Genomic DNA, 27806 nt, shown 5'->3' on the forward strand with positions numbered 1-27806 from the left:
GCCGAGGCTCAAGCAGCCACGTCCTGGCAGACGTGGTCTTCGTCCCGCATCTGTCTGCAAGCCCGTTCCCCGAAAGCATGCTGCCTCCCCCTGCCTGAGTCCATAGCTCTAGCCCAGCAGGAGGCCTTCTTTTTTCAGATTTGATACTTTTATTAAATTTAATTAACTTATTTCATTGAAGTGTCGGTGATTTACAATGTTGTGTTAGTCTCAGGTGTACAGCAAAGTGATTCACTTACACACACGTATATGTGTTCATTTTCAGATTCTTTTCCCTTATAGGTCATTAGAAAATATTGACTGTAGTTCCCTCTGCTATTCAGTAGGTCCTCGTTGTTTATTTTATATGTAGTAATGTGTATCTGTTAACCCCAAACTCTAAATTTATCCCTCCCCCTTCCCCCTTTGGTAACCATAAGTTTGTCCTCTATGTCTGTGAGTCTGTTTCTGTTTCATAGACAAGTTCGTTTGTGTCATATTTTAGATTCCACATATAAGTGATATCATATAATATTTGTCTTTGTCTGATTTACTTCACTTTGTATGATAATCTCTAGGTCCATCCATGTCGCTGCAAATGGCATTATTTCATTCTTTTTTATGGCTGAGTATTATTCCATTGTATTTATGTACCACATCTTCTTCATCCATTCATCTGTTGATGGACACTTAGGGTGCTTCCATGTCCTGGCTATTGTAAACAGTGCTGCAATGAACATTGGGGCGCATGGATCTTTTCGAATGCGGTTTTCTCCGGATATATAAGCCCAGGAGTGGGATTGCTGGATCATACGGTAGCTCTATTTTTAGTTTTTTAAGGAGCCTCCATACTGTTCTCCGTGGTGACCGCACCAGCGTACATTCCCACCGGCAGTGCAAGAGGGTTCCCTTTTCTCTACCCGCCCTGCAGCATTTCTCGTTTGTAGGTTTCTGAAGATGCCCGTTGTGACCGGTGCCAAGCGGTACCTCATGGTGGTTTTGATTCGCATCTCTCCGATGATTAGTGACGCTGAGCGTCCTTTCATGTGTTTGTTGGAGGCGTGTTTTTAACTTCATACTGAGCGAGAATATACAGACAGGAAATGTACGTACTCTGCTGCCTGCATGCTCACAGCAGCAGCGCCCAGATCAAGAAAGAGTTTATGAGCATCCTCTAACTTCCTTGGTGTCTCCTGCTGGGGACCGCGCTTCGAGAGCCACTGGTAGGAGGGCTTGCTCTCAGTCATTCCTGGGTGTGGGAAAGGCATTAGGGAGGGAGGGGATGAGCCCGTCAGAGGGTCCGCTGCCACGGCTGTGGGTCCTAAACCCTGCCCGCCACCCCTCCTCTCCGTTTATGCTTCCCTTCTTTTCATCAAGGTAGGGTGAAGAGGCAGAGGGAGAGTCATTAGATAGGACTGATGAGACTGGACTTTTGGGGGCACTGTGTTAAGGCCTTCATTTTTTCTCTCTGCAAACCCACGTCTCAGCTGTGGCTTTTGAGTTGATTTTTCTTTACACACAGTGATCACTGTTTTTTGTCACCTGAAGGGTGACACTTTAATTCTCCCAACTCTGAGTCAGGGATGGGGATGGAGTCGTCCTTAGCCACCACGTCTTGGGGGCTGGAGGTGGCCCCGGAGCGCCACGCTGGAAGGACTGGAGAGAGGTCCTGGCTTGGACCAGGATCTTGAGTGCCAGGAACCTTCCTCGTGTGGTCTAAGTGGCGCTTCTGCTCTTCTCTGGGACCACTGGGTCCAGTCCTGGGCTGTGAGGTTGGAAGCGCGGCAGATGCAGCTCACAGACCTGAACCAGGAGCCTGCCTTCTGCGCACCTGGCCCGTGGGTTCACGCTGCCACGCTGCTCCATCCTCCCTTCCAGCCTGTGACACAGCTTGCCCGTCGGGGCGGTGTCCGTGAGGGCGGCAGCTGCTCCAGCCAGCGTGCAGAGCTGCGGGTGGGCTGCCGGGGCCAGCGGGTGACCGGGGACCCTTCTCCCAGCGTGTGAGCCTGGCTGAGCCGTGTGGGGAGATGGAGAGCTTGACCGTGAGGAGGGGCCGCGATGAATGGTCGCGTGCATGTTACCCTCTGTGGAAGAGCAGGGGATCCAGCGTGGTAACGAGCGATGGAGCCCATAGGAGAGGATTCCGTTTTGGGAAAGAGAAGGAGGTCATGGGAGGTGGGGTTACCTTTCTCTCACCTACTCCACGCACTGCTCTCGTGTCTCAGGAGAGTCGATATGACAGTATCATTATTACTTGTTTTTCCATTTACTGAAGAAATTTTAAAGCTCCCATTTAAATGTAAAGAAGTTTAGAGCCATATTGTGGCATCCCCTTTGAGTACAGTGGTAGTGGTTTTGATGTACATCTCTACTTTATTACATACAATCAGATTTTGGACTGTGGAATTAGGGTTCTTAAGGGGGAAACATTAAATGGAAACGTTAAATGGTAAAATAGCACGAGTCACGTTGATTGGAGTGAACGCGAGATGTTAAAGCTTCTAAAGGAACTTCTGCTGCGCTGAGTAAGAGAGGGAGAGGGAGAGTTTGAGTGCAAGCGGCGCCCTCTGGTCAGAATACACTGTCAAGAGGCAGGCAGCTTTCTGTGGCTGGACTCATGCCCTAGTTTTAATGTGTAAATACTCAGTGGTGCTAACCCAATTAAAAGGTCATGTGTGAGACCTGCACAGAGGGAACTGGTCTTGAGACCCAGCTTTTATCCTCAAAGAATGTGTGATCTGGGTAGCATCTTAAGATGCATACGCTTCTCCACTGCCAAGCAGTTATGTGTTAAGTGTTAAAAGTGTGTTTTTGGAAGATCACGGCAGAATTCAAGCCTGGGACGTCTTCACGGGGAAGCTGGGATGTTCACTGGGGAAGTGGCTCTCCAGCAGGTGCTTCCCAGGCCAGGAGCGGCAGCTCCTGGGAACTAGTTAGAACCGCATTCTCAGATTCCACCCCGGATCTGCTGAATTGGAAACCGGGGGTGGGGTTGGCCCATCACTGGGCATTTAGGAGCCTGTGAAGTTTGAGCACCACCTACGAGGGAAATGGAGGCTCAAGCTGTGCTGGCTGAAGTTAGGGAGAAACACTGATGAAGAAAGGAAAAGCACCGGTCGCTGAAACACAGCTTAAGTCTCGATACAAAGACTACGGGGCACCATCCTGATTCCTTCTGTTGCTCATCCTGGCATGTTAGTTGAAGGCTGAATTTGGGTCAGAGTTTCCCATGCCAGTCAGCTCAGTTTCTGTTTAAGGGGTTCTTTCCCAATGCAGTTCCATCCTTATTTCATCCAAATGTCCTTTGTAACCACGTTGTCATTTTCTTATAATTCTTGTCGTTTAAAAGTGTTCGCATCAGGGCTTCCCTGGTGGCGCAGTGGTTGAGAGTCCGTCTGCCGATGCAGGGGACACGGGTTCGTGCCCCGGTCCGGGAGGATCCCACGTGCCGCGGAGCGGCTGGGCCCGTGAGCCATGGTCGCTGAGCCTGCGCGTCCGGAGCCTGTGCTCCGCAACGGGAGAGGCCATGGCAGTGAGAGGCCAGCGTACCGCAAAAAAAAAAAAAAAAAAAAAAAAAAAAAAAAAGTGTTCGCGTCGTCTGGATAGGGGATACAATTGCATTTTTATAACAGTGTTTGAAGCCTTGGGAAGATGTAAAATGTTAGAATGATTGAACGGCTTTGCAGCTAACTGCTAGGAAGGTGTATGTCCAGAATACATATTTAGAAAGGGTTTATGTCCTTTCATCAGGGCCTGGATAAATAAGTTTTAGAGACTGAAGTTTTAAAAGTGAATTTGTTTTTTTACACATAGAAAGTGGGATGTGTTCCCCCAGTGTTTCCTCTACATATTTTATAGAATCTAGCTACTTGGGCATTTTTAAAGGCCCTGCCCCCATCCGCATGGAACGATGCTTTCATTTCTGCCGTGATTTTAGACAAGGCAAGCCAGGCCCTGGTGAGTTGGAGGCATCCGCCTGGGACCTTGCTTGGGCCTCCTGTCAGGTGGGCGTGATGGTGCAGGGGGTTCCTTCTGACCTTTGCTTGCTGGGCTGCCTGGGCCGAGGTGGACAAGTTAGAGCTGCTGAGGTGCTCTCTGTTCCTCTTGTAAAAAAGCGAGAGTGGTTTTCCAGACAGTTCAGAGGAAGAAAAGAGGAACCCGTGAGCTCACCGTGGCCGCTGAAATTAAGCCTTGAGCTCCAAATGTGTTCCCTCCCTGGAGAAATGGATTCACTTTCTCCTAACCTGGTCCTGTCTGTCATTTGAGCCTGTGCCGCAGAGGAGCTGGTCACCATCGTAGGTGTGTTGCAGTCTTTCTCTCTCAGAGGAGGGTGTAGTTAAGATCTTCTGTGGGTTTGTTACAGAGGAACTTTAGGGTCACATGTACAATAAAGTCTTCAGGTAACTGAGACTTCTGCCACAAGACCGTTAGACCTCGTCACGCTTGCAGAGTGAAATATATGTGGCTGCCATGTGTTGATGCACTTAAAAGCCCTCTGAAGCCTGTCGATGAAAAATGAATCAACAGTCGATCTACGAAAGAAATAGAAAATTTTATTCGAGCCAACCTGAGGATTATAACCCGGGAGACGGTCTCTCAGAAAGCTGTGAGGACCGCCCCGCCCGTCAGAGGTCACGGCACAGTTAGATACATTTGTGAGACAAAGGGTTACACGTCGGCTGACGTATAGACAGTTTACACAACCCAGATCTGCACGCAGAGTTAGTAGAGCGCCATCCAGACCCCGCACAGGATTAAGAAGGAATGTAGTCTCCTAAGGAGGTGTGGTCAGTGCAGACACACGGCACTTGCTGGCGGGGAGCAAGGAGGCCCACACGGGCAGAGGAACATTTTATGTTTAAATTTTTCTTGTCTTGCCATGAAGTATGGATTTTATTTCCTCAAACTAAAGACCCAGCTGAGGGCTCATCAGATTTTAGGGCTCTGCTAATATTTTCTTCAGCCAGATTCCAGGATGACAAGAGGAAAACAAGTTGGGACAGACCCTTGTAGTTTTTTGTATCAAGACTTGACCTGTGTTTTAAGGACCAGTGCTTTTTATTTCTTCTAAAAGAGAAAATTATTTTTTCCATGAATTCACAATACTATGGAAAAATCATATTGATATGTATGATATATCGATATGTCATATAAAATGTGTAAAATATAAATGTGTATCATAAAATAGCATATATATCACAACATATAACAAAAATGTAAAATATGTATTATAAAAATCATATGGAAATATGTAATATATCATAAATGCATAGAATATAAGTATCATATAAAATATATTTCTTAAAATATAACAAAAATATAAAATATGTATCATATAAAATATTGAAGTATGTGATATATCAGTATATATCAATATATCACAGATATATCATATTGATATATGATACCGTAGTATTATTCTCATTTTACAGATGAAGTATATTCATGTCAGAAGTCAAAACTGAACTGCTTTTGTTCTTGGGTTCTGCTAGTTCAGGGCTCTCTCAGCTTGAATATGCTTAAGAATTAAGAATCCAGTGCAAGAGTTGTGAGGGTTTATGGCTTCTCAGCTTATTATTGCTTTTCTTGCATAAATAAATTAAATTCTATACTGGTATTAAAGCCAGAATGCGTCCCTGCCCACCCGCCCCCATGTCACCCCCTGTGCATTAAGCCCTACGTCCGTCTGCTGAGGGTAACCATCTCTCTCCCTTGCTCTGGGGCGTTTTGCAAGGTTGCAGAGTAGGACCTGTCAGCTGACACTTGGTCACAGGAGAGCCATTCACAGGGTGGTGGCCAGTGTCAGAACAACCTTGCAGCTGAAGGCGAGTCACTGCATTTCTCTCACAGCCCTGTGAGCCCTGTGAGCCATATTCAGAGGTCTTGTGATGAGTTAATTGGCTACGACGTCATCCCCAGCAGGGCCACAGATGGAGTGAGTCAGTCCGAGCTGCTCAGCCGGTTGAGTGTTTTTGTCTTTTGTAACCGGAGCACAAACCCAGGAACAGAAGTAGGAAGTGGGACTTGGACTTGTCAGATTGTAATGGCTTTGCTGAGAGCATGTTTTACAGTGTGAGGGATGCGTCTGACTTCCCAAATCATCGGAGGGCTTAATTTACCTAATAAGCGGATGTTCCTGTTTTGTTTCTGTTTTTTTGTAACTTCTGGAAGAGGAAATTAGTAGGCTGCAGCCGGGAAGCTCGTGTCACCTCCCGCATCTGTACGGGGAGCGCAGGGATCATTTAGCACAGCTGGTCACTGAGGAAATCCTCCAACAACGGGACCTTCCAGGTCCACGCGGAGAGTCAGGACCACCCAGAAGAGGACTGGCCTGCCGAGGAGATGTGTGGCTGCTCAGCCAGGACCACAGCCCGGCCGGGGGGCCGGCGGGACGCGGCCGGGGGTGTGAGCGATGGGCAGACGCACGGGACACTTGCGCGCTCGAGGATTTGGAAGTGCGCCGGGGTGGGAAGGGTCACCGATCCCCCGGAACTCGACAGCAGGTTTGAAACTTCAGTTCTATCTCAGAATCTCAGAGAAATATTTCTGTAATTCACTGGGCACCAGGGAGATAAAAGCGTGTTGATGGGAAACTTGAGTTTGCAGACAGGCACGGGGTGGCTGGTAGGTGTGCAGACACGTCCTCCCTTTACGGGAAAAGTGGAGGATGGGCACTTCCTAGTGGCTGTTTGGATTCTGCTGCCCTGTGCTTCCTCCTGACCCTTCCTTTGCCCCTGCTGGAGCCACCTGCAAGCAGTGGTGCCGCCTGTCCTGTGTGGAAGCTTGAGCAGTGGTCCCACTGGGGCTGTCGGGGAAAGAAGGTACGGCCCCGAAGGATCAGCACGCTGACAGATGGGGCGCGGGGCCAGGGGCCTCACTTCTCAGTCTGGACGGTGTGTGGAGGGCTGGGCGTCTCCAGCTGGAGGTGGGTGGTGACGGAGAGCCCGGGCTTCCTCTTCTGGAAAATCCTTTCCACCGGCAGGAAGGAAGGCGCTGGGATGAACCGGGGCTCCTAATGCAGCCCATCAAAGGAATAGCATTGTTCTGGCTGTATTCTTTGTTTTTCCTGATGTGCAAATAGTGGTTTATTCCAAACTCCTGCTAATTCTGTGGTACATATCTCTCAGTTACTTCACCGTAAATTTAATAATACCTTTTTGGGGAAGAAAAACACGTTGTTTTTTATCTTTGGTAATCAGTAATTACATACTTTTTTTTTTGCCCATATAACTTATTTATTTATTTTGGTTTTCATTCTGTACTTTTGTTGATTTTTTAAATTATTTTTTATACAGCAGGTTCTTATTAGTTATCCATTTTAATACATATTAGTGTATACATGTCAATTCCAATCTCCCAGGTCATCCCACCACCACCCCCCAGCCGCTCTCCCCCCTTGATGTCCATACGTTTGTTCTGTACATCTGTGTCTCTATTTCTGCCCTGCAAACCCGTTCATCTGTACCATTTTTCTAGGTTCCACATATGTGAGTTAATATACGATATTTGTTTTTCTCCTTCTGACTTACTTCACTCTGTGTGACAGTCTCTAGGTCCATCCACGTCACTACAAGTGACCCAATTTCGTTCCTTTTTTATGGCTGAGTAATATTCCATTGTATATATGTGCCACATCTTCTTTATCCATTCGTCTGTCAGTGGGCATTTAGGCTGCTTCCATGACTTGCTGTATTCTTTTGGGTTGATTATTTCATCCATTTTGGAAGAATTCATTCATTTTATTAGTAGTAGCTCTTAATTAAAACACTACTTGTAGAGAATTTTAGTGCATATCAGTGAAACAGAAAAGTCCTTTGGGAAGTGCATTTCATTCCAAAATTTTAGTTAGATAGACAGTGAGGAGGGCCAAAGAGTAAGCTCTGATTCTCGTGATTAGTGTAAGTTTCTAAATTCGCTTAAATGTTTCTGCTTTTTTCCTTGTAGAAGTTTTCTCAAAATTACTATGACTCATAAACTGTTTATCCCATAAAGGTAGTTCTTGGTTGACAGATAATCAGCATATGATTTCTGTCATGTAAAAATTGTTGTATTTCTTCAATGGAAACTTAGTAAAATGGTATATAGTCCCCCGCAGGGTAGGCGCTCATAGATTGAAAATCCCGTGCTGTCCACTCAGTCACAGAGATTCGCCTGAGTGTTCAGATACGAGTTTCACTTGTGGCTGTCCGTGTCCGTTTCTCATCTAGAAAGGACGGCTGAGTGGCAGGAGGAGCCGGTGGTGGGTTGACACTCAGTCGTCTCGAGTCTTGATCTGGATCCGATCCTGATCCCAGCTCTGCTGCCCGGAGGCCGTGTAACCCTGGCGAGTCCCCTCCTTTTCTGGGTCTCACTCTCAACTGTTCAGCTGTGTAGCTGGTTCAGACTACTTCTGAAATTCTCTCCTTCTCTGAGATTGTACAGGGTAACGTCAGGACCTTCTGAACTTCCTATTCCTGTTATTCAGACAATTCTAGATTCCCCCAAGTAGGTATTTGGGGTTCCAGGGGTGGCACCCACATGAGAAGATGGCGACGTGCAGGGCCACACCAATTCTTACAGAACTTCTAAAGTTTTCGGTATGAACTTCTGCTTCTCACTTTCAGTGAATTTGCTATTTGAGGCAGGATTTTAATCATTTTTATGTAAACAGTACTTTTAACTTAACAAGAAGTTTTCACATCCATTAGCTCCTTTCCTTAGTTTAATTTCCTTTAGATTTACTTCTCAGGTGCTGAGACGTTCTTAGACTTCTGTACAGTGGTGACGTATGTGTCATTTAGTTGGAATTCATCTCTCGTTGGACCAGTTGTCTTGGTCCCTTTCCCACTTTCTCTTCCCCTTTGTACAGTCTGGAAAAGGTGTGCGTTGTGTGCAGTACTGTGCTTGGTTTCCTGAGTTTCTCTAGGACTCGGGTCGGTCTCAGGATGGAGTGAATTGTCGTTAGGCGCTTGTGCCCCAAGGATCTGGCTCCAAGTGCTCACGAGTTGTCTGTGTGTCCAGGTCAGGTGGCAGCCAGCCAGGTGTGACTCCCAACACCTGCTTTGCTCTTGGGTTACCTTAAATCCACAGTTTCGGGTGGTCGTCTTCGCTGAGCTCGTTGATGAGCAGTTTCTCCTTTTTGCTTCTTCCTTCTCTCCTCATGATTTTCCACTTAGGCAAAGGTGAAGAGAAAGATTCCACAAACACGGTGGAGAGGTTCCAGGTACCTAACAGTGGCACGGTGTAAACCTGGCGCAGTGCAGGGCAGAGAGAGAAATGTTCGATCTTCCCACCGTGGTTCTTGTGGAATGAAACATTTCAGACCTGGGAACTCTGAACTACGATGCTGGGCTTCAAATGTAATTGCTTCCAATCTGCTTTCTTAAAGCTGCTAATAACTTGATTTTCCCAGCTTTCCCAGCAAGTTAGATACATCCATAGGGCTGCTTATATGCGGACTCTGGGAGGATTTGCCACGTTTATCCGTGAACTGCTGTTTCTCTGATGGCAGGAGAAAATTCGACACATCTTGGCCCTGAAAAGTGTACCCCACACATGCCGAGGAGGAACTGAAACAGCCCTTCAGAGTCAGTGGTGCCTGAAGTTTCACATCTTGACATTTAGATTCAGAAGAGATCCGTTGTACTGCTTTACGGGCACCAGGACGGAGGGAGCAGAAGTAATGAGTGTAGATCTCTGATTTATCTATGATTTGGATGAACTAATTTTATTGAACAAGGTAGAGCCTTCGCTTGTCTGTGGAAGGATCTTACGGAGAAGACAAATACAGAAACCGGGCTGTGTTTTCCCCAGTGCGCGCCTCACGGAGATACGCTGGCTGTGACTGCACCACTGTCTTTGTTTAGGGTACTTGGGGTTCTGAAGATTTTAGTAAAAGGCTACTAAAGGGAGGGTCAGGCAGGCTGGGGTGGCGAGGGGCGGGGGGTGTTCACTGTGCTTTCCACCTAGAAACACCGTGAAAACCTTCCTGCTTAGGAGATGGAGCTGCCGGACGGGTTGAGTGCAGGGCCTAGGCAGAGCCCCGCCCCGGGCCAGCTGACGGCCCCGTGCTGGTGACCCACTCCACAGGGGGCTGCAGACGCGGGGGCGGGGGCGGGGGGGGGGGGGACTCTCCCAGATGCCTGGGCGTTGCCCCACAAGTTCCCTGCCCTCCCTGCCTGCCTTCCCTTTTCGCTGACTTCCTGTGCCACGAGGAGTTTTCTCTGACTCGTTAAGAGTCCGTTTCCACTGGTTGATGGAGGGGATTTCGAGGTGTCATCTGGCGATGAGTGAATGGTTGCAGGAATGCAGTAGAAGTTGGTGTTGCTGCAGAGTCCTGCTGCTTGAGGTTCAGAGAACATTCATCTTGGAGGCCGCATCCCTCAGGGATGAATCAGAGCAGCCTCCATACGGGGGCTGCTGCATCGAAGCTGCCAACTGGCTGACACTCTGTCGGGCTCTTATTCTGATAAGTATCGACGACAAGCAGGGTAAAGCCCTTGTTACTCGTCACCATAGAGAACTGTGTGGAGAGTGACAGTGTTCCAGGCAGAAGGCAGGTCCCTCCAGCTCTGGGGTCCACAGCCAGGCGCTGGGCGGCAGCCGAAGGCTTTTCCCCAAGCTCTGCTCGGCCGGGTGCACTGGCCACGACTCCTGGGTCTCCTGGTGAGTCCTGTTGTGAGTCAGGCTGAGGCTCAGCCTTATCGCTTTATTGTTACAGTAACAGAAGCTGATAACCGCTGAACAAGGGGAAGCAAGCCTCGTGGGAGTTGGTGAGAGCGATAACCCGTGACCCGCCTGATGTTGTCACTAGACTCCCAGCCAGAACTCACCAAGGGGGACCCAGCCGAGGGATTCCCGGCCATGCGCCTCCCCTTTATGGGATCCCGGGTTTACATGGAATGCTGGGCATCAGGGGTATGTCCATCCATCAGACATTTACATCTTGAAGGGTTTCCTCCTCCTCTTACTCTCTGACCTTTCTTAGTTTAGAAAGGTTAAAAATAACCCACAAAACACTACTCTCAGGTCTTTACAGAACAGATGTGAATTAAAATGCGGTCTTTTTTTTTTTTTTTTCTCACTATGACATTTTCTTTCACTTTCATGCCTCACCCTCCCCAAAGGCAAACAAAAGAAAAAAATAAAAACCCGAAACCTTGGTAGAGCTAAGCTAGTTTTTCCACTTAGTGATTTTTTAAAGAAACTCACCCCTAACATGTGAGAACATAGAATGTGGCACCAGGTTTAGGGAAAACTCCCCTGATCTGGGATCTTGCCTGCCTTGATCTCACCATCTCAGGCTCATCTCCCCCTGGAACTTGCTGTGTCTTCTGGGTGGTCACCTCATCTCTCTGTATTTCTGTTTTCTCTTCTAAAAGAAATTAAAGTGGTAGACCGGGTGGGAGATCCCCAAAGATGTGTTCTTAAAAATGTAGATTCCTGAGCCTCACTTCAGATCCACTGGACCAAATTCCTGGAAGTGGAGCCTGGGAAGCTTTGTTCATTACAAACAAACACGCAGAGCCTCTGGGGTTAGGTCTAGTGAAGAGTCAGGTCTGGGACCACCAGATGGGGTGTCTGAGCCCCTCCAGCTCTAACATGCCAACTGTCTGTCAGGAACTGACAGGACCCAGGGATGTCAGACAGACGTGAGGACCTTGGCAACCGAGGGAGTCATAACTGTCTCATCTGGGGAGCAAGCCACGTGGGCATTTGAGGAAGCATATTCTCAGGAAAAGGAGGAGTAAGTGCAGAGCTCCTAAGGCAGGAACATGCTTGGCGTGCAACCTAAACAGTGATGCCCGAGGGATGCAGCCAGTGAGCGGTCCTCCGTGGGCCCGTGAATGGGCGGTCGGGCCTGCAGCTGCGCACTGTGGTGTGAGAGGAAGGCGCAGCTTGCCTGCCCCCCAGCCTCTCGCCCATTGGCCTTTGCTTGAGAACAAACATTCCTGCCACTGAGCCTCTTTTCTTTGTATCTAACCATTGTTCTCTCCAGGCAGTGACTGCTGCCTTCGTGTGAACTGCTTTTACGAGAGCTGATGGAGGACCACGGTAGGCTCTGCAGAGCCCGGTGCGAGGCCCCCCTCCTCCCAGGTGGGCGCACGGGCCCCAGGGGAGGTGACCTGTGCTTCTGCTGAACCAGGCACAGAGACCTTTGGCGGCCGCATGCAAGCTCAAGTAACGTGTCCTTGGTTCTCGTCTTCACAGGGAATTCTCTAGCAGTCTAAATGATCTTCAGAGAATAATCCTATTGCACACTTAAAACCAGTGCTTATTACTCAGAGTTCCTATATTTTAAAAGTCCCCTTGACCACCGAATTTTTATAAAAATAGACTCTATGTTTTAGAGCAGTTTTAGGTGCCCTGGAAAGTTAAGCCGAAAGTTCAGAGCCCCTGTCTCCTGCCTGCCCCTCGCGCACCCCTCCCCTACTGTCAGCATGTGTTACAGCGGATGAACCTGCAATTGACACATCATCATCACCCCTAACCCCGGGTTACATGTGAGGTTCACGCTTGGTGGCGTTCATTCTGTGGGTCTGGACAAACGTGCAATGAAACGTACCCATCAATAGAGTGTCATACAGAGTAGTTTCACGGCCCTAAAATTCCTCTGTGTTCTGCCTGTTCATGCTTCCCCTAACCCCCCGGCAGCCCTGATCTTTTCAACTGTCTCGATAGTTTTGCCTTTCCTAGAACGTCATTTGGTTGGAATCATGCAGTTCGTAGCCTTTTCACGTTGGCTTCCCTCACTCGGTCATATGCATTAAAGTCTTCTCCATGTCTTTTCATGGCTCGGTAGCTCATTTCTGTTCAGCACTGAATGATGTTCCATCATCTGGAGGTACCAGTTTATTTATCCAGTCATCTACTGAAGGACGTCTTGGTTGCTTCCACATTTTGGCAGTTGTGACTAAAGCTGCTGTAGACATCCATGTGCAGGGTTTTGTGTGGACCTAAGTTTTATTCCTCTGGGTAAATGTCAAGGAGTATGGTTCCTGAGTCGTAAGGTAAGAGCTTATTTAGTTTTGTAAGAAACCACCAAACTTCCGGAGTGGCTGCGCCGTGCTGCGTTCCCACCAGCGGCGAGTGACAGTTCCTGTTGCTCCACAACCTCTTAGCACTTGCTGTTGTCAGTGTTCTGGATGTGGGCCACTCTAATGGGTCTGTGGTAGTGTCTCGTTGTCTTGATGTGTATTTCTCTGATGACATATGTTGTGGAGCACCTTTTTCATGTGCTGATTTGCCATCTGTACATCTTTTGTGAGCTGTCCAGGTCTTTTGCCCGTTTTTAAATTGGGTTGTTTGTTTTCTTATTGTTGAGTTTTACGAGTTTTTTGTATATTACGGATACCAGTCCTTCATCGGAATTGTCTTTTGCAAATATTTTCTCCCAGTCTGAGGCTTGTCTTCTTCTCTTGATGTTGTCTTTCACGGACCAGAGGTTTTAATTTTGTTGAGGTCCGGCACGTCAGCTGTTTCTTTCATGGCGCGTGCCTTTCTGTGTGGTCACCACCATGCTCAAGGTCATCTGTTTTCTCCTGTGTTATTCTAGGAGTTTTACAGTCTTGCATTTGGGGTCTGTGATCTATTTTGAGTTAAAACTTTGTAAAGGATTTAAGGTCTGTGTCGAGATTCTTTCTTTTGAGTGTGGGTGTCCACTTGTTTCAGCACCGTTTGCTGAAAGACTGTCTTTTCTACAATGTGTTGCCTTTGCTCCTTTGTCGAAGGTCATTTGAGCATGTGTGACTCTGAGTCTGGGTCCTCTGCTCTTCTTTGTTGATCTATTTGTCTGTTCTTGCACCAGGACCACGCTGTCTTGTTTACTGTAACTGGAGTAAGCCCTGAAGTTGGGTAGTGTAATTCCTCTGACTTTGTTCTTCTCCTTCAATGTCCTGTTGGCTGTCCTGGGTGCTGTGCCGCCTTTCCATGTGAACTTTAGAACCAGTTTGTCGATATCCACAAAGTAACTTGTTGGGATTTTGATTGGGATTTCATTGAATCTTTAGACCAACTTGGGAAGAACTGACGCCTTGAGTCTTCCACCCGTGAACATGGAATATCTCTCCATTTATATAGTTCTCCTTTGATTTTCTTTATCAGAGTTTTGTCGTTTTCTTCATATAGATCTTGTACATATTGTGTTAGATTTATACCTAACTATTTCTTTTGGTGGGGGGATGCTAGTATAAGTAGTATTGTGTTTTTAATTTTAAATTCCACTTGTTAATTGCCAGTATATGAAATATTTTAAAAATATTTTAACAGGTATATTTTTGAGAACATGGCTGCATTCGTGTCAGGCTAGTTGCATTCTCCTTTTTAAATGCCTCCATCTTTTTCTTTTATATTGTTACTAAACTTTTTTTTAATATTTTTCTTAAACATTTTTTCTGATTATCACAACGGTACAATTTTGTTACAAAGCATTTGGAAAATGCAAGCAAATATAAAAATGAAAACCTAAATTACTAGCAGTGCTATCACACAAATTTTTACTCCTGTTAATACTTTGATTTATTTCCTTGCAGTCCTTTTTGGTACATGGATGTAAGCTGCACTGTATTAACTAAACCATATATTGATATATATGTATTTTACATATATATATGTATTATATATATATAATACATATATATAATATATATATAATACATATATATATATATAATCTGTTTTCTTACTATTATACCACGACATTTTCCCCATGTCAATAAAACTTTTTTTTTTTTTTTTTTTTTTGTGGTACGCGGGCCTCTCACTGCTGTGGCCTCTCTGGTTGCAGAGCACGGGCTCCGGACGCGCAGGCTCAGCGGCCATGGCTCACGGGCCCAGCCGCTCCGCGGCATGTGGGATCTTCCCGGACTGGGGCACGAACGCACGTCCCCTGCATCGGCAGGCGGACTCTCAACCACTGCGACACCAGGGAAGCCCAATAAAACATTTTTAAGACAATTTTTAATGGCTTTGTAGTATCTGAAATTGATGGCCTCAAAAATCTTGGGTATGTTCTGAATGGATATGAAGGTTTCCAGTTTTTGACGTTACAACCCTATATGTATTCAAATATCTGATGGTCTCCTTGGGAGGGCATTTTCCTTGGAGATGTTCCTTGGAGGAAGTCTGAAGGAGACCCATTTTCCTTCCCCAACAGAATTTGAAAATTGAGACACAGAAATTGGTGAGGTAGGTGGGAAACAGGCAGCGTGGGTTACAAGGGGCCGTGGCCTGTCGACGCTCAAGAGTCAGCACCGCTTGCTCACTGGTTCTCAGCATCCTCGGACGCCCCGGCCTTGCCACACGGGATGCGCCGCGTGCACCTGAGGCCGGGAGTTGAGGACCAGGTCAGCACGTGTGCGCTCTGCAGGCAGGTGGATGCCAAAGAGTGAAGGCAAGTTGTCCATCAGAATTGATTCCTCTTCCCCGGGAGGCCAGTGTGCGGGCTCGTCAGAACTGGGCCTCTGCTGGGAACCTGGAGGCAAAGATAAGCAGGCCTCCAGCCCTAACGTCTTCTCGAGGTTCCCAAGTCACTTCTTAAAGGGTATGAACGTGAGCGTTTTTCCTTAACATTTTGAAGAGCATTTTATCTCCGTGTCCTCAGACATAATACATTCACTTGGTTCAACAACAAAAAAATATACATCTGAACCTTGTTGTTCCTACCTCTTTTTTCTTCCCCATTCCATTCAGGTAATCAGTTTTATTAGTTTGCTATAAATTTCTTTTTTTTCTCATTTTAAAAGCCATGTAACACTTTCATTTTATTATGAAATACTCGTCATCCCGAAAGTGCAGACTATTTTATGTTAATCATATGTGTAACCACAGCCCAGTTTTCTTAAATCTTAACATTTTGCCACTTTTGCTTCACATGTATGATTTTTTAAAAAAAGAACTAAAACATTAGGGAAGTAGATGATGCTTCCTGCATCATCCTTCCTGGGCCCCATCTCCCTCCCTTCCTTCCAGAGGTAACCACGGTCTGAATATGGTACTTCACATTCCTCTGCATATCTGTCATTTACTGGCTGGGATGTATCCATAAATCGTACTGGGTTACACGTATTTAACATTTTAAAGTGGATATCATACTGTACGTATTATTTTGAAGCTTACTTTTTTATACAGCTGTATGTTTTTGAGATCCGTTTGTATAACTCCATGTACCTCTAGTGTGTTAATTCCAAATTCACTATAGCACTCCACTGTGTGAATATGCTACAAATTATGTATCTGTTAGTCTATTAATGAACATTTCTTTTTTTTTTTTTTACAAATTTTACTATTATAAACAATGTTGCAGGGTATAGTAGTATCACGTGTCCCTGTCTGCACATCTGCATGGATTTCATAGGGTGAAAGAAATGGAGTTTAAGTTTTAGGAAATGTGACCCTTTGGCTTTACTCAATATTCTCCGAAGTGAGTGCCCGACTCCCTTCCCACCAGCAGTGCGTGGTCGTCCTCACTGCACACCACCTTTGGCGCAGGGTCGGTTAAAGGGGAATGTAAGTGGAATCTCGTTTTCTTCTAAAACAGCTTAATCGAGATGTCACTCACTACTACAATCCACCCATTTGAAGTCTGTCCATACTTAAGTGGATGTGCTGTGTCCTCGGGGTTAGACACTCATCACCACATCAACTTCGGGACATTTTCACAACCCTTGAAAGAAACCGCCTCCCACAAAAGTTGGCTGTCTTTCCCCAGTCTCCTCAGCTCTAGGCAGCCACTAATTAACTGTCTGTCTCTGTAGATTTGCCTGTTTCTGGACGTTTCCTGTAAGCAGCAGCGCACAGTCCATCATACCGTATGTTCTTCCGTGGTTGACTTCTTACATTTACGTCGTTTTCAAGGTTCACCCATGTTCTGGGCATGTAATGGCACTCGTTCCTTTCTAGTGCTGGATCGTATTCTGTCGAGTGGATAGGCCGGATTTTATTTATCCAGCGAGGGACGTGTGGTTTTTCCCATGTTTTGCACCTCGTGAATGGTGCTGTTCTGAAGATTCCTGGACAGATTTTATACGGACTTTTTTTTTTTGGTTGAAGAGATGATAATTTGGATGCCGGGAACAGCAGACACAGGTCCCAGGCGTCCTCCTGGTGCAGGCGGGCAGGTGGGTGAGAAGCGGCAGGGGGCCATTTCTCCAGCCCCCTTGGCCAGCGTGGCTCAGGGCCTCCCCACCGACGTCGTGGAGTCACGGAGACCTCGTGGCGACCCCCGTGGAGCACGAGCCCTTCCTCCCCCTTCCCCCGCAAGGCCTTTCCGCAGCAATCACGCGTGTTCCGGCCTCAGGTCCCGACTGCTGGTCTCTGGAGGACGGTGACCCAGTGCTGTCTTTTGCGAGGCTTGTCTTCTCCACCCAGCCAGGGAGGGCATTTCCAGGCCAACTCATCCACCATCTTGGCCTTTTAGTTAAGACACCAAGCTTAGGAGGTGTGGGGCCAGCTCCTGGCCTTGTTTTGTTGGCTTCATCCCACTCCTGTCCGTGGCTGGCCGTGGGCCACAAGGTCTGGAACTCCCTTTCAGAACCAATGGAGCAAACACCCACTCCTGATAAACTAAGGTCGCTCCTTACCTGGATGAGCCGAATATTCTAGTGAGTTTTGCAATCAGAGGTCAGAACTATTCTTCCCCTTCCTACTTTTTAAAAACTCAATTTGCTTAAACTGAATCTTTTTACATTTCTTTGGTGTGGAAGTAAGCAAATATGAATATGTATCCTTCCTTCTTCCACAGGAGGAGGAGTGTGTGCCCCAGGGTCTGCTCCCTCTGTGTGGACTTGGCCGTGGGACCCGGCTCTCCACACCCCCCCCAACCGTGTCCAGCTGGGTGCATCCAGCAGGAGGGATTGAATTTGCCCCACCCGTGTTCTCTCCAGTTGTTTCTAGTTCTCTGATTTTAGCACACATGCTACAATCACACGTTTGCGTCTGTTTAGTTCCAGAAGCGGGATCGGAGTTCCAAGGTTAACGATACTGGTGACTCTCAGAGCTGTGACCAGTTAGTTACCCTCCGTCTGAACCTGCACCGATCTGCGCCTCTGCCTGCATTTCTCTCGTGTGGGCTGTCTTACCTTTTGGATCTTTGCCAATCTGATAGGGGCATGACTTTAATTTGCTTTTCTCTTTCCAAGAGTGAGAGTTAGCATCTTTTCCTGTGTTTAAGGACCATCTTATTTTTGTTTTTCTGTGAACTGTCTGTGTCCATTGCCCACCTTTCCATTGGTTTGCAAATCTTTATTGATTTCTGGTTGTTCTTTATCTATTAGGGAGATTAATCCTTTGTCTGTGATACGAGTCGCTGACGTTTTTGTGAACTTTTCAAAAAGTGCTTGATCACATTTTTTCTACACAATTGAGGTCATACTATATACATAATCCCGTGTTCTGTTTCTCAGTCTTAACACTGTATCATCAGCATTTTTCTTTTTCAAATGTAGCATTTCTTTAGACCCTGAGACGGAAACGCAGAGGGAGGTCTCGGGATGCAGAGCGTGTGACGCTGAGTGGTTTGCCCGTGGTGTGGAGGTGATGGCCCAGCAGCGCGGGGAGAGCAGAGTTTGGGGTCAGGAGACATTGGTTCGAGTCCCGCCTTTGCCACTTACTGGTTCCAGCCTTATTAAAGTCTCCTAACTTCTGCACAAAATAGGTGGTGGTGTGCCAACTCTCACAGGGCATCTGTGGACGCCAGCTCAGGTACATTCTGGAAAGGAGTTAGGTGGGTATTTCTTGGGCTCCCTGTGGCTCTCACCACCAGCCTCCCTGCCTGCACCCAGACGTCAGGCCTTCTGGAACTAGCGTCTCTAGTCTCTGAGATTATGCAGTAAAAATGGACAGTTATTTAATACGGTGGAAATCAATTCAGTACAGTCCTGGAATGGTAGTCACAAACTGAAAGCTGTAAGTAGGTTGGATAAATGGGAAGAGGTATCACTTTCTTAGAAACGTCATCCTGTCTTTGGGGGAAGCAGGGGGTGAAAGGGGGCAGGAGAATGTGGCGTATGGATGCTGAGAAGGAAGCTCATTAAATGTTACTGTCTAAGGCCGAACTACGGGTTTGAAATGGAATCTGAAGGCCCTGAATCCATTAAGGTCGTTTCCCTGAGGGAGTTCACCCACTGCCTCAGGCCTCAGCTTCAGAAGCTTCTTGGAGCAAACTGTCATTGAGCTTGTTTGTCTTAAGACAATACTTGAGTCTTGGATGGATTTAAAGAAAGAGTGTTCCTGCTGTATTCCTCAGTTTCATTATTTATTTTTAATTTTTCCAGAGCGAGTACAGTCATACGGTTAAATATTCAAAAGCCACAGTGTCTTTTTTTTTTTTTTTAACTTTTTTATTTTTATTTTTTTGGCTGTGCCGAGAGGCATGCGGGATCGTAGTTCCCCAACTAGGGATGGAAGCCGCGCCCCCTGCAGTGGAAGCTCAGAGTCTTAACCACTGGACCGCCAGGGAAGCCCCCAAAGCTGCAGAGGCTCAGTGAATCCCCGCAGCACGCTGACCAGCGGCCTGGCTCTGCGATAAGCACTTTGCAGTTAACCCTCAAGTCAGCGCTCGTGAGGAGGGTCCCACCGTCATCCCCATTCTGCAGGTGGGGATGCCGAGGAACACAGAGGGAGGTGCTTGCCAGGCTGCACGGCTGGGAAGAGGCAGGGCGAGGGCGCAAACGCAGGCTGCCCGGCCCCGAGCCTGCAGCTCCCTTGCTCTGCGGCCCAGGCAGACGTGCCTTAGGTGGTGTCAGGAAGCCCTCTCCCTGTGCCCTGGAAGGAGGGGCGCACTTGCTTCTCTCTCCCAACAACCCAGCCCCCTGCTCCAGATGGCACCAGTCTTACAGCTACACGTCTTTCTAGACATACTCTGTGCAAATACAATAAAATCCAGAGTTTTTTCCTTGTGTCTCCTTTTCAAAAATACATACGGTAGCTTTCTATACACAGCGTTTTATACTCCTTTTTTCCAGTTAAAGTGATGTCCTAGCGCGTATTCTGTCATCACATGAGGAGAGTACCCCATTTGGGGTTGTATCCGTGTAGCACCCCATTGTAGGGATGTACCATCCCATGCTAACACTTAGCTCCAGTCCTTTACTGCTCCAAACGGTGCTGCAGTGGATCCGTTTTTGTGCGTAATCAATTTGGACCGACGTAAGTTGATCTGCTGTAGGATTAATTCCTAAAGTGGAATTGCTGGGTCAAAGAGTATGTGAGTATTTGTGTTTGTACCCATCTCTCTCTCTCTCTCTCCCACTCTCTCTCTGTTTTCCTTATTTTGGCCCCTGCCCTGCAGCACTGCCCCCCCACTCCTCCCCCACCTACTCGCCTATACCCGTCTCTTCTAGGGATAATAGTTTACGACCAAAGATAGGTACAGCTTTTACTTATTTTGACTTTCCCATTTTGCAAACACAAGATCTTATGGAAAGAATCATGCTTTTAACCTTTGAAAACCTCTAGAAAAACTGACCTCTAGAAACCTCTAGGGAAAAAGAATCATTACCTTATCTGTGTGCAAGTTAAATGGATCTAGAATCAACTCATGTATAAGGCTATGTCTTGAATGTTTACTTCGAAATTCATTCACTTACCTGTTATGAGTAAGACAGTTTCCCTGGGTGGAGGGGAGGCTGGGAAACCTTCCCTTCAGGAAAAGCTGTGGAATCATGTTGATGCAAGTTAGCTTTGAGCGGAGGTGAAAATTACATCTCAGCCGTCCTGGGATACAGGGATGCATATTGATGGTTTGGGTTATGCTGACAAGAGTGTGAATTAGCTCAGGGAATAGTGAATTAATGCATGTGTGGAGGTGGATTGCAAAGCTGCTTTTAAAAAAAAAAGTTTCTAGCTTCTAGATACAAGAAAAGAATTAGTAGTGCTCTTTTGAAAATTCAAGGAACGCTTTTGGAAAATATGAGCCGTATTTAGAAAGTCTGTAAGTTTTTAAAGAGGAGAAAGGGAAGAACCTGTTGATAACCAGAACGGAACCTGGGAAGCCAGCGAGGGCGGCATCCTGGCTGGTGCAGTGCCCCTCAGGGACACCTGCCCACTCAGCGTCACTCTTGCCTCGAGAGAACTTGCGCTTTTCCCCTTCAGACTTTGCCAGCAATCTCTGAAGGTTCTGCCGATTCGAGGTGTGTTTGTGCTGCTTCTGTATCACAGTGCAGACTCCCTGTAGGAAGGCGAGGGGTACCATGCAGGGATGGAACTTAGTCCACGAAGGTGGCTGTCCTCCTCGTACCCGGCTGAGGTCACCTGCTCTGAGTTGTACCCTGCACACCCAGTAGATGGTTTGTGTCAGAGTCGGAAGGCTGAGACCTTGGAGGTCATTCTGGCCGCAGTCCGTCTCTTACAGAGGAGGGGGCACTGGGGTCAGATGCTCGTCCGGGCAGGGGGCCAGGCGTCTGGCATGCAGCCTGGTCCCGGCCAGGGGCTGTGGGGACCGGGAGCGCCACACAGACTCCACCTGCTTCCGAGTCCTCCTCGACGTCACCCCGAGCTCAGGAAGGATGGACGGGATCTGTCTTTCCTCTTCGGTGTTTCACAGTTCCCTGTTCGTAGCTCCCAAACCTCAGACCGTGTGGTGACTCATGATGTTCTGCCTTTGCTGTGTGAACATATTACGTGAAGGCTGTGTGGTTTGAGCTCGTGACCGGCGTGGACATTCATAGCGCTGTCTCGGCGGGAACCGCGCTCCCAGCCACCGGCGGCCTCCCTACGCGTCAGCCTCCACCGCCAGCTCGTTAGGACCGCTCGTATCTGGGGTGATGTAGAGGGGACTTCTGGCCTTGACACTGGGCAGCAACCTCTTATCCTACAGTCCCCAAATCCTAAAACCTCTGAAAAAAAAGTTGAAACTGACCTGAACTACTCATAATAGTCTCTTGATAATCCGTTTAGTGTAAACATTCATCGCTTGGGCTGGTGAGATTCTAATTTGTTCGACGTTGGGGTTTGATTACACCTCAGGCCCTAAAGGAGCTGTTATATAATATGTGGTATAAGCTTCTTTCTAAAATTAAAAAAAATTCCGAATTCTGAAACATCTGGACCCAAGGATCTCAGTTAAGGGACCGTGTATCTGAACTCACCTTTGAGGCCTGCGTTACAGTTAGGAAAGTACTTTCATCCTTAGTCTCCGTCTTTCCCAGCAGCCTGGTGAGGCAGGTGAGGGCTGCCTTTGGGGACAGCTGAGCTTTGGAGTCGGTGCCTTCCCAGAGTCACCTGGGGTGAAAGTGGCCGCGCTGGAGTTGGGAGCTCAGTCTACCCTAGAGGGTCACCCATTTTCCAGGTGTCACGTCGTCTGTGACCTCGCCCCAGGCTTCACCCCCGCTAGGCAGACTTGGCCTCTCCCTCCTTCTGTAGATGTTTATCTCCATCCCCATGACGGCAGCGTTTACTGATTGGTCTGTGCGTTGGCCCTTCCGTGTCAGATTGTAAGCATTTTGAGGTAGGCACCGATCTCATTGATTTCGCTTCCCGGTGTCTTTCATGGCACCTGGTCAGGCCGGATGCAGGCGTGGTCACTGGGGCTCAGGTTACAGTGCTTTTGCCAAGCCAGGCTGCCCACAGTGGGGATTGATTCTTTCAGTCCACATTTCTTTTACAAAAGCAATAAAGGATTTACCTTTATTTATCACCTGCTTTCTTTTTCTTTCTTTTTTTTTTTTTTTGCGGTACACGGGGCTCTCACTGTTGTGGCCTCTCCCGTTGCGGAGCACAGGCTCCGGATGCGCAGGCTCAGCGGCCATGGCTCACGGGCCCAGCCGCTCCGCGGCACGTGGGATCTTCCCGGACTGGGGCACGAACCTGTGTCCCCTGCATCGGCAGGCGGACCCTCAACCACTGCGCCACCAGGGAAGCCCTATCACCTGCTTTCTTAAAGACAAAAAAAAGTTGCAGCCAATATCCAATATAAATTTCTTCTGGGAAAATAACAGCGGGGTACGTTTAATTGGAATCGTTTAAAAACTGTACCTTTAGGTTCGTATTATGTATTAAAGCTCCTGATGAGAATCTGAATCTTTAAGTACTTTTTCACTATGCTCTTGACCCCAGGACAGCGGTGAATTCAGAGGTGAATTTTTATGTAGGTCTTCTGAAACTAAAAACCAGGCAGTCTGTGGAGCTGAAGTTGTACCAGTGCAAAATAGAGGAAGAAAGACGAATCAGCTCATTTGGAAATTACTTTTCCTGCTAGCCATCTTCTTGAGCTACTAACCTAGGAAAAAAGAAACAAGGAATTCCAAATATGTTACTGCCATGTATCTACATAATTTTTTTTTCTTGCAATAAATAGCTTGCTGCTGGGCGGGAAGTAGCACACATTTGTGCTGACACGTTTGTGCTGACGGGGTGAGCTCTGATCGCCATCTCATCAAACACAACTTCCCTTTTTCCTCCACCCTGCTGATCCTTTATTTTCACGGTGGGAAAACGTCACCATGAGCACAGTGAGTTCATGGGAGCAGTGGCCGTACCCAGGGCCTGGAGCTGCTGGGCGGATGGATGGATGGTGTTTGCCAGTCTTTGTTGTGACCATCATTGTCGCTTTTGTTGATTCTGTGGTGTTTCATATTCCTTTTTCTTGGACCATTTAAAGTTCCCTAGCATACCTGACTCCTTAAACATTCACATTCTCAGATCACAAGACGGTCTTTCAACTCCTCCCGGGAACTTGACTTTGACGATTTTTGTTTCCTTGCGTGAGAGCCAGAGGAAGAATATTTTTGAGGTCTTCTTCTCTCATAGACCGTGTTTCCACCGGACGTACTGAGCCCACTTCCAGCCTGATTCTTGCAAATGTTCAGGGGAGGAATCCGACGCCCACCCTGCAGGTCCCGGGGGACAAATCACTGCAGCAAACCTGACACCTCCTGGCCTGGTCCTTGCCAGCTCAAGGCCTGGAAACCCTGGGTGCGCAGGTCAGGGCCCCTCTCCATTTCCCAGAAGATGGTTTCTCAGGCAGCTTCAGTCCTCTCCTAGCACAGGCTTGATCGTGTCAGTCGCTCTCTCAGGAGGCTGGAATGGCACACACCCCATTGCTTGTGGAGCGGACACACGTTCCTTGACGTAGCAGTCAGGGTCCTGCTCCGGAAGTCCTGAACTTCCCAGTTCTGTGCGGTCCTGCTGCAAGAGCCCTAGCCTAGCCGCCCCAGCCCTGGACGCCGTGCCACTCGACCGTGTGCCTGTGCCCTGCCCTCGGCCTGCAGCGACTTCCCACTCGCTGCCACGTCCGAGCCTGGCCACCCTTCACTCCTTCCAGTCCAGACGCTGCTTCTCCCGGGCACGTCTCCTGTGCCTTGTCCTCTTGTTTTCTCTGGTCACCGACGTGCCTGCCTCTTCAAGTTCTTAGGAATAAGGACATTTCTTATTTGTAATATCCACCCCCTACCCCCCGAGGGCCAGCATTCCTTGGCTTTCCTGCGCTTGTAGCCCGCAGCTCCGATCTCTGCCTCTGACATCACACAGCCATCTTCCCTGTGTCTGTGTACAGATTTCCCTCCTCTTAAGAAGATACCAGTCCTTGGATCAGGGCTCAGCCTGATCTAGGATGGCCTCGCCTTGATGACATCTGCAGAGACCCTGTTTCCAAACAACGTCATACTCACAGGTACCAGGAATTAGGAACTGGACATCTCTTTTGGGGGGACACAATTCAGCCGCGGCACGTGGTTGTATCTACCTTAAAGACGATTCTGTTTTCTCTGCTTACAATCATTTGAACGATTATTACTTGTCACCTTTCAGGTAAGTGATTGAGACTTTGGTCCCTCACTTCGCGCTCTTGATGACCAGTTCCAGAAACAAGATCTGGTTTAGTTCCAACCGGGCAAATCTTCACATTGTGGAATTTTAAAACTGGAAAGGGCCTATCTAAGTACTTCTGTTTAAATTTTACAGTAGGGAAGGGTAGACAAACCATCTTATTTTCTTCTGCCTCAGGTTGTACAGCTGTGACCATAAAGTAGACAAATAATGCCGTGTCCCCCGATGCCAGGGGCAGTGATCTTCCCTTGCTTTCAACAAAAGCCAAGACACAGGGTATTTCTGATGAGAGTAAGTGTCTTTACAGCTGTAGCCAGATATTTTACGGCAAAGGCCCAAGGCTCATTTTTCAGCCTCTTGCAATCCTGCAGAGAGTCACCCTCAGCAAAGCTCCAGGAACGGTGTCTGGGGGTTGGGGTGAGTGTGGGCACGAAGGGAATATGTATGGCTGTGGCCACGGGTGACTCGAGGGTGGCACGGAGGAGCCCGCGGCGTGCTGGGGGGCCGCACCTGAGCGCCTGTCGTCCTTGTGACCTGCGGCGAGGCCAGAGCCCAGGGGGGACCCAAGCTTGCTTCCTTCGGAAGCATCGTTTAACCGCCTGCATTTCCTGTCCCGGGTGACTCGACTGTGACTCCCTCTAAGGTCAGAGACGGGGGACGCCAGAATTACAGTTAGGTCTTAAATCAGTGACGCTATTCATGTGCAAGAAGAAAAATAGAGTTTTCCTCGTATTTTAGAAAATGCTTTATAAAGCATTCGGATGGTCAAAAAGTTGGACCATCTGACATACATGGTTTTCCTTTCCCACGTCTTTTCTTTTCATCTTTTTAAATTGAAAAATCACGTGAAATGTTTTATAGGGTGTTGTGATCATTATTAAATTTTAGCTCTTCCAGAGGGGCTGTCCTCAGTTCGACTGACATTTGAGTCACCGTTAACCCTCAGAAATAAGGACTGAGCAGGCTGCTTTGTAAATGATAACGCTGTTTTGACAAGATGTCATTGTTGGGGCAAAACAGATTGAGCATGAAGACAAAAAGCCATTAGATCTTTGTCGCTTTTTCGATGTGAATGACTTCGACCTGCGCTGTGCTTTAGTAATTGCAGAGGGTGTTTTTAATGACCTGGTGTAAAATGGCATGGTTCCTTTGGGACTTGTCGGGTTGGGGTGACCGAGAGCTGGCTGACGGCTCCCCTCTGCTTCCTCTGGTGACTCGGTCCTCAGGTCAGCTCTCAGCTCGCGACGGCAAAAAACAGGCCCCGGCTGCGCAGCCCAGTTTGGGTTAGGGGGACGTGTCCAACCAGCCAGGCCTGGACCGAGAGCAGGAGACGATCAACTTCTGAAACAAACTTGCCGAGTTGTATCAAAACCAGCACCAGGGCTTCCCTGGAGGCGCAGTGGTTGAGAGTCCGCCTGCCGATGCAGGGGACGCGGGTTCGTGCCCCGGTCCGGGAGGATCCCACATGCCGCGGAGCGGCTGGGCCCGTGAGCCACGGCCGCTGAGCCTGCGCGTCCGGAGCCTGTGCTCCGCGACGGGAGAGGCCACAACAGTGAGAGGCCCGCGTACCGCAAAAAAAAACCCAAAAAACCAGCACCAAGGGTGCTGGGCCTGGCAGCTTAGAGCACAGACTGTTGAGAAGGTGCAACCAGAACTTGATGTTTTGGAGGCTAGGATTTAAGACAACAGATCTGCTCCCCGAAAAGCATGTGTTCTGTGTTAACTACCGCAGCCTGAAAAGGAAAGGACCAGTGATGCACAATTCGTGGTTGGGGACCAGATGCTGTGGCGATGTTTCTAAAAAATCGTTAGCATGAACAGTTCTTTAGGTAATTATTAGCATTTCGAGCACTTACCTGTGTCAGCCGCTGTGTAAAGCACTTTCATTTAGTTCCTACGGCAGCTTTGCGAGCTTGGTGTTAATATGTCCGTCGCACTGATGGAGAAACGGATCTCAGAGGATGTGGACCTGTATCCACACGTGTGTGACTTCACTCTGTTACACCATCTCTTAGTTTTACAGTGTGATGTTGTCTGTCCTCTAACTCTCCGTCTGCCACCACCTTCCTCTTCTGTGCTCGCAGCGCCTGGCGCCCGCCGGCCTCCGTCCACACTGAACCTGCCGCCGGTACCCGTCCCCTCTCCTCCCCCCGGCTGCCGTCACTCTAGCCTCGGTTTGAAGGGCCCAAGCTCTGAAGAGTAAATTCTACCTGGCCCTCCTGCTTCTAGTCTTAATCCGCCCCAGCCCTGTTTTCCTTAGAGCTGCAAATTGATCTCTGGAAAGTGCAGGCTGAGTTTCCCGACCTGCTCGCCTGCGCTCAGGGATGAGCCGGCCCTTGCTGCCACCTGCCCACCGCCCTCCGCAGCTCGCTGTCTCCCTCTGCCTGTCTTTTCCTGCATCTCCTCCGTCCCGTCCTCTTCCTGCTGTATCCTTCATTCCCACACTTTACCTCTCTTTAACTCCTGCTTCTTCAAGTCCTGCTTAAATGTCCCTTCCTTAAACCCTAGGGACTTCCCTGCCGCTCCCCGGCACCGCTTAAACTTGAAAATATGAGTCTTACCGCATCCTTTTCTTTCTTGCACTGGGACATCTGTAGTTCCACGTGACGACTCGCCCAGTGTTCCGCACTGAACTGTGTCCTCCCTGAGGGCAGGGACAAAGTCTTCTTCGTTAAACAACTGCTCGATCTCTAGCTTCGAGCACAGTGACGGTTACACAGCAGCCACTCAGATCTGTGTCGACTGGTTAACAGACACATAACTGAAGATGCCCGAAGCCGTGCATCTTGATGGTTGCCCTTTCTTAGTCCTCGCGTTCTGATTTCACTTGCTGCTTGAGAACGAACCTGCGTTCGCAGCAGTTTTGTCCCGGTGGCTTTTGGTTGGCTTTGTCGCTGATGGTCATTTTCCGCCATTCAGACGCTGTACCGTGATGCACTTGGTTTTCCAAACTTCTGTGTCAGACCAGCCACGATACAAGGAAAGACTAAGTTTCAGGACATGTGAGCCCTCTCTGTTTGTCCTGAGCCTGGGTGGGTGGGAGAGGAAAAGCGAGGGCTCCCCTGACAGGCTGCGGGTTCCTGGCC

At 48.2% G+C, this 27806-nt stretch overlaps 1 protein-coding gene across 4 annotated transcripts in view; it reads left to right on the forward strand.

The window, feature by feature from the left end:
• The window catches only part of FNIP2 (folliculin interacting protein 2), a 111630-nt gene that overhangs the window by 17677 nt on the left and 66147 nt on the right, over window positions 1-27806 (forward strand). For 2 of the 4 annotated variants that reach the window (XM_029235678.1, XM_029235679.1), the window contains exon 1: window positions 5442-6482. The exons of the other annotated variants lie outside the window; for them this stretch is intronic. In XM_029235678.1, the coding sequence (XP_029091511.1) occupies window positions 6322-6482 (161 nt within the window). In that variant the 5' untranslated portion in view covers window positions 5442-6321. Of the gene's footprint in view, window positions 1-5441; window positions 6483-27806 lie in introns of those variants that run through there. 4 annotated transcript variants of the gene reach the window in all.

The sequence above is a fragment of the Monodon monoceros genome, unplaced genomic scaffold (genome assembly GCF_005190385.1).
Source record: "Monodon monoceros isolate NGI ecotype Baffin Bay Population unplaced genomic scaffold, NGI_Narwhal_1 Super_Scaffold_20, whole genome shotgun sequence".
Classification (NCBI taxonomy): domain Eukaryota; kingdom Metazoa; phylum Chordata; class Mammalia; order Artiodactyla; family Monodontidae; genus Monodon; species Monodon monoceros.